At 47.0% G+C, this 10,063-nt stretch overlaps 1 protein-coding gene across 1 annotated transcript; it reads right to left on the reverse strand.

Annotated features, from left to right (window-relative positions):
* Positions 1 to 8,883: 8,883 nt before the first annotated feature.
* LOC102451281 (olfactory receptor 52P1-like) lies at positions 8,884 to 9,822 on the reverse strand. Its single transcript, XM_006130086.2, has one exon. The coding sequence runs from the start codon at positions 9,820 to 9,822 to the stop codon at positions 8,884 to 8,886; it is 939 nt and encodes a 312-aa protein (XP_006130148.2).
* Positions 9,823 to 10,063: the final 241 nt, after the last annotated feature.

Genomic DNA, 10,063 nt, shown 5'->3' on the forward strand with positions numbered 1-10,063 from the left:
CAGGTACTCAATGTGTCAGCAGGGCTGAGAAATGCACAAGGTGCCTGTGAAGAGACAAACGCACAGTGGAGGGAGGGTATTATACTTTTTTACAAATAGACATTAAATATTTTATCCTCATGATCAATCTAAAAAGAAGGAAAATAGGGTAGTGGAAACATTTACAGGTCAAATTGATATAGATCAAATTCGAATCCACAGGAGAATTCAGAGGATCTAACCGAGACAGGTTAATCTGCAACATGATGGCTGATGAAATTTTATATTCACAGCTCCAATGTGACTGCCCTTTGGGTGGAAAAGCTTGAACCCCTCAAAGACATGCTCTAATTGAATGGAGTAGATTCAGGATAGAGACCTGGGCATGATGGCCCACCACTCTGGGAAACCTTGCTCACAGGGCTCGCCGTGACAGAATCTAAGCAAACATATGGGATCCATGAGCAACAGTAAACATAATCCCAAGAGACCACATTTCACCAGGAGTACAAGGTGGGGACCCAACTGAGACAGATACATTCCGCAGGGGGGATAACCTCTGGTGTTCTGTTTCTTTCTGTGTTGGGCCTGTCTTGATGTAGGTGACTTCGGGGTACTCGACTGTCTCTGTCAATCTGTTTCCTCATTCCCCAGGTGGGTATTTAAGTTTTAAGAATGCCTAGTAAAGATCTTCAGAAAAATCAGTTTCTTGCCACTTCAACCAGAAAGGACATTGTCTCAACGACTTGATTACCTGCATACTACTTCAAAGACCTTTTAAGACTGCACTTCAAAGAGAATCCTCTGAACTGTCATTCATGCTTAAATTCGACACTCTACATGCAAATTTGAGTAAAGACGCTAATTATCTTACCCATTACAAAGATAGCTTCCCCAATTATCACCTCTAATATCATTAGCTCACAGACATTTACCTTTCCCCTCTCCACCCCCCTTCTGTTCTGAAATTTGATTTGTCCTTTTCATACGTGTTCATTTTTTTAACTGTATCCTTTGGTTTATATGGTTGTGACAATTTTCTTTCACTATTTGATCTGAGGAAGTGGGTCTGGCCCACGAAAGCTCATCACCTATTAAACCATCTTGTTAGTCTTTAAAGTGCTACACAGTCCTGGTTTTTGTTTCAGCTGCACCAGACTAACACGGCTACATTTCTACCACTAGTAAAGATCTTGTAGGCATTTGTCTCTGTCTGAGGGATTGGAGCAGATTCAATTGTATCCTAGGGCTTGGCACTAGACAAAGTATCATGTGTCATGGCTGGTACCTAGAGGTAAGGCTGGTCTGTAGTTCCCTGAATCGTCCTTCTTCCTAGTTTTAAAGATGGGCACTCTGTTTGTCTTTTTCCAATCCTCCAGGACCTCTAACAATCTCTACAAGTTTTCAAATATAATGGCCAAAGGCTCTGCAATGACATTTGCCAACTCACTCAGTACCCTCTGGTGCATTAAATCCAGCCCCATGGATTTGTGTGTGTCTAGCTTTTCTGAATACTTCTTAACATGTTCTTCATCCACCGAGGGCTACCCACCTCCTTTCCATACTGCATTGCCTAGAGCAGTTGTCTGGGAGCTGACCTTGTCTGTGAAGACAAAGGAAAAAAAGCATTGAGTACTTCAGCTTTTCCCACATCATCTGTCACTAGGGTTATGTCTACACTACCACCCTAGTTCGAACTAGGGTGGTTAATGTAGGCAACTGAAGTAGCAAATGAAGCCCGAGATTTGAATTTCCCGGGCTTCATTTGCATCTTGCCGGGCACCGCCATTTTTAAATCCCCGCTAGTTCGGACTCCGTGCCCGCGGCTACACGCAGCACGGAGTAGGTAGTTCGGATTAGGCTTCCTATTCCAAACTGCCGTTACTCCTCGTGGAACTTACTCCTCCTTATTCAAGTGGGAATAAGAGATCCTCTGGAAAAGAGCTTATTTTCCGGAGGATCGCGTCCAGACTGGCGCTTTTCTCCGGCTTATCTACAAGCCGGAAAAAAGCGGCAGCCATGAAAATGCAAATCCCGCGGGGGATATTTAAATCCCCCGCGGATTTGCCTATTCCCAAGTGCCAATAGGGGCCAATGTAGACGTAGCCGTGACGTTTTTTTTGAAAAAAGGCCACTTTCTTTGAAGAAACCCTGTAGTCTACACACACCCACAGAAACTTGTTGGAGAATATTTCTACGTGCCTACAAAGCAATTTCAGGAACCAGCTGAGGTTGATAGTGGGGTTGAAATGATAGTGGGGTGGAAATGATTGCAAGTCGAGAGATTTTGTTAATTCACAAAGGAAAGGAGGAAGAGAAAAAACAAGAGCAGACCATACATTACTGAGTGTCAGAGAGTAGATTGAGGGTGTGTTCTTCCTGTTTACTAAGACACGGACCAGGGCACATTCAAAGAAACATGATACAACCAAAACAGATACCCGTTCTTCACTCATTCTTCAATTAGGGTCAGGAACAAATTGCCATAGGAGGTAGTTAAGGTCATGAGCTAAGCAAGAATCAGGAAGTGTTCCAATTTTTACATGGAGAGAGAGAGAGAGACTATCCAATCCCAACATTAACAGTTACAGGAATAAATTTGAGAGCCCACACACCAGCATGTTTCATGACTCAAGTGAATCTCTAGCTGTTCAGAATCAGGGTAACACTCTCCAGTCAGTCAACTCATCCCCTCACACGTTCCTAGGTACTTATGTGTTGTGGTGCAGTCTCAGCAGCTGTCCCTGCCAGAGGAAGGACACTGGGTTACATGGACTGTAGGTCTGATGCACGATGCAATCCCCACAGGAGGAAGTTAAAGTTTCTGCCATGATCATTTTTGTGCTGGGCTGTGCCTTTTTGCTCAGCATAATGGGTGTGAAGAGGGAAGCAGACTCTTGCTATGTAATGCTACAGGCCTGCACCACTGGTTACTTCGAGGGTCAAAAAAGTTAGTAGTGCTTATATGAGAGGTAACTGCACTTAGAAGCAGTAACACTGTGCAAGATTCGGGGGCATGAAGAGATAATTTGCTAAACACAAGCTCCCAGGATGACCCTGTAGCCAAAAGAGCCAAGTGACCATGGGATTCTCCCAAGGGTAATCTCAAGGTCAGCTAGAGATACTATTTTACCTCAGCATGTGGCACTGGTGCGACTTCTGCTGGAATCCTGCCTCCAGGTCTGGGATCCCCAATAAAAGAGCAAAGTTGATAACATTGAAGAGAAGAATCACAAAATGATTAAGACACCTGCTTTGTAGTGTAGACTCAATGAGCTTGATTGGTTGAATTTAAGAAAGGTACTTGAAGAGCGACTTGATATTGGTCTAGAAATATGTACACAGGGGCATATTTAAAAATAGGCATAGAAATATACATTAAAAAAACCAGAGAGAGTCATTCACCACTAGAACAGTATACCAAGAGTTTTGGCAGATTCTTCATCTCTGAATATTTTTAAATGTAGGGTTTGGTGTTTTTCTCCCTCTAGAAGATCAATGCTAGGAATATGACTAGGAAAATTGCCTGGTTGGTGCTATGTAGCATGTAAAACAGGTGATCACCAAGGTCACTTCTGGTCTTGAAATCCCGTCCTGGCTAGTCAATGGTCCAGAACATCCTCGGTTGAACTTTTAGATCCTGGGGTCTGATTGTGCCAGGCTCTGTCCTGGGGCAGCAGTGTGTAAGAGGGCACCAAGAGCAGCAGTACAGGTGCCAGGGTATTTACCCCTCCCTGTGCAAGATTTCTGACAAGTGAGACACAGTCACTGATTATGCCCCAGCCAAGGGAGCTACTGTGACAGGAGGCACCTTGCCCCTGCTGAGGAAGAGCCATGTGGAGCATGGGGGGCTCGGAGGCTGTGGGGAGCATGGAGAAGACACTGGTGGCCAGGGTGCTGTTGGAATCAGGGCAGCCTGGGATGGGGAAAGGGTGCACAGAGGGGGTCAGAGTAGGATGGTGGGGGATGAAGCCACACGAGGAGCAAAGATGAAGGGTTCATTTCACTGGCAAAGTGCCAACAATCACAAATAAAAATGCATTTCAGCAGCTCTGCCTACCCATACACTTACACCCCACTTCCTATGTCCACAACTCCCAGCACCACCCACTGCTCTGTGTGCACCCCACTGCCTGCCCTCACAACCCCCAGAGCTCCCTCCTCCCACACACACACAACCTGCCTGCTCCCTCAGCCTCACCTGTCCCTCTATGTCCCAGCTTTACGGTCTTGCAGGGAAACACCCAGTGTCTGGGGCATTCTCAGCCCGGCTGTGAACGTGGGGGATTTTAAAACACATCTGGCAAATTTTCTCTCAGGGAAGCCAGTGTCAGTCTGGAGTGATGCACCGAGGGCAGAATGTGAGAGCAGATTGTGACCAGCACGTGACCCATGTGTGTGGTGAACCCCCTGGTAACACAGACCCCCCCTCCCCCGCAAAGGCTTTGGCTGCTCTGTCTCCTGTGTAGTGAGATTGAGAAATTAAAAAATCCCACCCCACAAAAACAGGAAGCCACCAAGACAAGAGGACACAGTAAGACATTAGGGAATAAATTTATAGACAGATAATTATGTAACACTTTCTCAATACAATCTCACCTGTTAAAAAAAACCACAACTATATGATGTTCACTTTACGATGCTGTTTAATTCCTGCCCAGATGCTTCTAGTTTTGAGCCCTGAAACCTTTCCTCAGTTGCTAGCATTAAACGCTAATGCAAAGAAGCAACTTACCACAATCCCACTCAGCAGGGAGGAAATCTCCTTCCAGGGCCAGTGACACACAGATTAGAAACTCAGCGTGTGAATCGCACCTGTCTGACACTCGGCAAGCTGAACGGTCCCCTTTATGATTCCCTTGTTCGGTCCCTGTGGGGTCCCAGGTGGGCTGGGATTCCCAGACAATTCCCGCAGCTCTGTGAGTGGGATGAGCAGAAATTAGACCCTGGAGACCTACAGCTTGAGAGCCTCCTCCAGGAGAGAAGTAATTGGATGCTAATAGGGACTCAGCTTGTCTGGGCAAACTGGACCTTCCCAATGCGCAGCCTGGCTGGCTGTTCTGTGGGCACTGCCCTGCATTCGGCATTACGGGTGGGGAGGCTGCCACATGATACAGGACCAACGATCAGTTCAGTGGATTGTAGCAGCGCACTGCTGCATGCGGCCCATGCAGGCGTATCAAGGCCATTGGCCTCCAAGAAGTCACTGTCACATAATTTTGCTGACTGTAGATCAGGCCTCAGGCCTTGCCCCAGTGGCGGTGTGATTCCAGGCCGGCAGACTGCCCTTTGCCCTTACTCCGTGGTGTGTAGGGTTGCCAGATGGTTTAACCAAAAATACCAAACACCGCCCTCCAGAAAAAAAAAACACTGGGGGAAAAATTCTGTTGCTGAGAAAAAAAAAAGGACCCTGGAAGTTATTAAACAAAAAAAAAATTAATTAAAATAAAATAAATAAAATAAAACAGCATTAGAACAGCATGGCCCTTTTAAGTGTGAGAGGAGACAGGTTGAGCACTAAGGCTCAGGGAAGGCTTGCTTCTCCTTGCTTCAGGTTTTTTTGCCGGTGGCCATCTTGTTTTCTTGATCGAGCTCCCTCCCCCCCCGCCAGGTAACCAGAGAGTCCAGGGGCAGGGGCCGGGGCCTGGGCCCAGTTACTGAGCGTGTCTTAGGGTTGCCAGGTGTCCGGTATTTTCACCTCCTGGCAGGGAAAAAAAATTGGACAGGTATCCGGTATTTTCTGAATGTTTTTACTGGACAGGAGGCGAAAATACCGGACTCTCCAGCTCAATACCAGACACCTGGCAACCCTAGAGGTATGCCAGACAGTGAGGCTCCAGTGCAAATCTAGACCCATCCCGTGTGCAGCCCAACTGGAAACGCTTCTGTGTTTTACTGCGGGAGAAACCTGGCTGAGCACCTGCCTCAGGAAGCTACAATTTGTTGTCACCTCACTCCAGCCCTGCCTGTCTCCTCCCCTCCCCCCATCACTGCTTTATGTTCATCCCCCATGCAAGGTGAAAAAAATCAAGAACCAATGGGAAAGATTCAAGGAGCCCCACTCCGTGGGCACGGGCCCAACACCAGCCGCTGTCTTTTGTATCTGATATGAGGAAGATTCACCATCTGTTCCTCACAGATCCCTGCCCAGGCCCTGCCTGTGGAAGTGGCAGGACCCTTCTCCCCATTATCTTCCCTCTTATTAGATTCACAGCCCCTTTTTGAGTCCACTCCCCATGGTCCTGTTGTCTGGCGACCTCTCCCTGGGTTCGGCCCTCTAACCCATCACTCCACTGTGCTCTCCCTGGCTGCTCATTGTGCTCGGCTGCTATGTTACGTCCTGCAGGGCTGGACTCCCCGGTTCTAGCTTTGGCCCTGCAGCTCCCTGCTGTCACTTGGCCCTGGCTCCCCATTGGCACAGCCGGTCAGGTCCTGCTTCCTTGTAGGAGGCGTAAGGGATCTGTCAAAAAAGGGTTCTTTCTCAACAGATCCCCCTCTAGACTGCTGCTTTTTACTGACTAAGTGCCGCATTGGCAAAAAATGGTAGCCATTTTTATGCAAATGAAGAACAGGATATTTAAATAGGCGAATAGGAAGCAAAATCATCGTCAGAGGAATCCCAGATGTCTCCGTTCCGATCATCTGGATCTAGCCACAGAGCAGTTTCTACTTTGGCTCTATTAATGCTTCGTGGCTTAGCTTCTAATCTCTCTCTACGTGCAATTCCTTCCTTTTCTAACATCGGGAGGAGCCGTCCCTGCAGGTGTTTCATGCCCTTAGTTAATGTTCGCACCCGAGTATTTAGGTTCTGGCATTGTTTCCGCAGCTCGTCTCTCTCTCTCTCCCTGAACTCTTATCAGCTCTGTTTCTAAGTTCCAGTAGCTAGTGCAGGCTGCTTGCTACACACCCTTTAACAGCCAAATGCAAGTGCTTTTCCCTTTTCCAGGCAGCTCTCCAGTTAGGCTGTGTCCAGACTCAGGGTTTTTTTCGGGAAAAGTAGCCTTTTTCCGAAAAAACTTCCCCTGCGTCCAGACTCAAGCCGCGTTCTTTCGAAATTAAATCGAAAGAACGCAGCTTTTCTTTCGATGGCGGTAAACCTCATTTCACGAGGAAGAACGCCTTCTTTCGAAAGTTCCTCTTTCGAAAGAAGGCGTTCTTCAATGTAAATAGGGCTTCTTCAAAAGAGAGCATCCAGACTCACTGGATGCTTTCTTTCGAAAAAGCAAGCCGCTTTTTCGAAAGTTCAACGTGCAGTCTAGACGCTCTCTTTTGAAAGAGGCTCTTTCGAAAGTATCTTTCGAAAGAGGCTCTTTTGAAAGAGGCTTGCAGTCTAGACATAGCCTTACAAAATTGCTGCCAGATTTTCTGTCGTTGTTCCCAGTCTTTTCCTAACATCTCCTTATCCCATTTAGGGTTGCCCCATCCCTCTCAGGAAAACTCTTTCTCTATACAGCTAAAATCCATGTTTATGGTGACTGGCTTCATGTTGCTGTATGTGAACCAATAACACAATCCTGCCGACTACGCCAATTCTGTCAGCCGATGGTCAGGGCAGTGCGTGATGTGTGTGTGTTATACACCCGAGTCTTCAATTGCTAGGACAGGGTCCCTTCGCAGTGGGCAGCCTATTGGAGGTTGACTGGTGCCCCAAGAGTCTGCAGAGAGAGCTTACTACACCTGAGTCTTTAGCTGCTAGGACGCAAGGTCCCTTCGCAGCAGGTGGCCTAGGGAAGGCTGACGGGTGCCCCAAGGGTCTGTCCCGTGGAGGAGACAGAACCCAAACGCCCAGCTCTGCCTATGTCTGCCCCTATGACCGGCTGGAGTTCTTTTAATTGTGTTTGGTTCTGTTACAGCAACAGGAGGAGACAGGTTAAAGCTTAAATAGTTACAGGTTTATTAAAAAGGCTTATAAAGCATGTGGTTACAATGGCTATTATTCTACTTCTTAACTGCTAGCAAATACAGATCTTAAAATGATTACAACAGAAAAAGGAAGATAGAAAATAACGGTACCAAGTGACAGCTTAATCTTTAAAGAGCTCTATTCTATGCATGAACTAAAACAAAAGGACACATACAGGTACAATTTTAGTCCCTTCTGCGTCCCTCGATTCCAGTGTATCAGGCCAGGACTTGTCACTCAATTCCCCAGGAAAGACGAATACAAGGCTGGGCATCCCCGGGTGGACCTCAGGAGGCAATTACCTGACCTGATCAGCAGGTAGATGGTAGATTGACGCTCAGAGTGAGTGCGCTGCTGGACTCATCTTTATACCCAGGGGGTCACATATTCTCTTTCTTATCTGTGGTGCCAAATTGTGCTGGGTTGTCTTTGTGACGCCAGTTCTTACAAGGGAGTTGTGAACTTAATTTACACTTGTAAGATAGATAAATAAATTGGGAGTACTGGGCATTCTTTTCTCAGTGGGCGATTCCACTCCCCGAGACAGCTGTGTGATCATATCAATATACGTGCCAGCCAAGGGCAGTTTTCGCAGCCTCTAGGTTAGCTTATTGGTGTATCTCTGTTTACAGCCATCCAGGGTCACAACAGCCAATGACCAAGCTTATGAAAGCCTTAGTCCCCTACGGTATCCATGTGTGAAAGAATTTCACTGTTAAACAGAGCAACATATTTGCCCTCAGGCTGAGGGTTGGGAACCACAGGCTAAACACTCCCCTCCTTCTCCAGCTGTCCACGATTCCACAAGACAATGGCAGAAGTGAGATATCAGACCATTAATGTCACAATGGGATGATCGCAGTAGAAGGGCTTCCTACTTCCTCATACTGTGAACCACCACAATGCAGAGCTCAGTCAAACTGGGACAGAGTAATCTGGACTAATGAGGCAGTAATGGTTCCCCTCTTTGGATATAATTTAAATCCAGAGGCCCAATGGAATCACATTCTGCAGATGTTTCTCCTCATTTTGTCACGGAGCTCTTGGGTTTTGACCCCATAAATGATGGGGTTGAGCATGGGGGGGGCAAGGACATTGATGTTGGCCAAGATGATATGAACGTATGGAGCGATGCCCTGACCAAACCGAAGTGTCAGGCTGGAGAAAATATAGGGAGTATAAGACATCAGCATTACACAGAGGTGGGCCGTGCAGGTGTTGAGGGCTTTCTTGTGGGCTTTCTTGGAAGAGATGCTAAGAATGACCCTGATGATCAGACAGTAGGACAGGACAATGAGTGTCAGGTCTAGCCCAGTAAGTACAAGCCCCATCACCAAGCCATAGAGCCTGAAAAATGTGAGGTCCCCACATGAGATCTTTGCTACAGCCATAGTCTCACAGAACGTGTGAAGGATGATGCGGTTGTCACAGAACGGCAGCCGGCTCAGCATCAGGGGCACAGGCAGTGCATAGACAATTCCTCTGATTAAACTGAGTAGACCTAGCTTAGCTATCCGTGCATTTGTGAGAATGGTGGCATATCTCAGGGGGTTACATATCGCCAAGTAGCGATCAAAGGCCATTGCTACAAGGACTGCTGATTGTGTGGCAGCAACTGTGCTAAGGAAGGTAATTTGGGTGAGGCAGCCACTCACTGTGATGACTTTCAAATTGTACCAAAATATACCCAGGGCCTTTGGCATGACAGATGTACAGACGGTGATATCTGTGAGCGCCAGCATGCAGAGCAGCAGGTACATCGGCTGATGGAGGGTCTGCTCTTTGCCTACAACAAACAGAACGGAGAAATTTCCCAACAGGCCCATGATGTAGCAAGTAGCAAAAGGGAGGGAAATCCAGATATGAGCATATTCTAGGCCAGGGATGCCAGTTAGGATGAATGTTGACATGTCAGAAGGGGTGAGGTTGAAATCTGCCATCAGGTGGATGAGGAAAGAATGGGGCTCAGAAATGCACGAAACGTCTGTGAAGAGACACAAGCACAGTGGGAGGCAAGTTATTATGTAATTTTTTTACAAATAGACAGTAAATATTTCATCACTATTACCAATCTAAACAGAAGGGCTGTGTCTACATTGGCACCCCTTTCGGAAAAGGGATGCTAATGTAGCACTTTGGAATAGGCAAATCCGTGGGGGATTTAAATATCCCCCGCGGTAT

Source organism: Pelodiscus sinensis, chromosome 1, assembly GCF_049634645.1.
Source record: "Pelodiscus sinensis isolate JC-2024 chromosome 1, ASM4963464v1, whole genome shotgun sequence".
Lineage (NCBI taxonomy): Eukaryota > Metazoa > Chordata > Testudines > Trionychidae > Pelodiscus > Pelodiscus sinensis.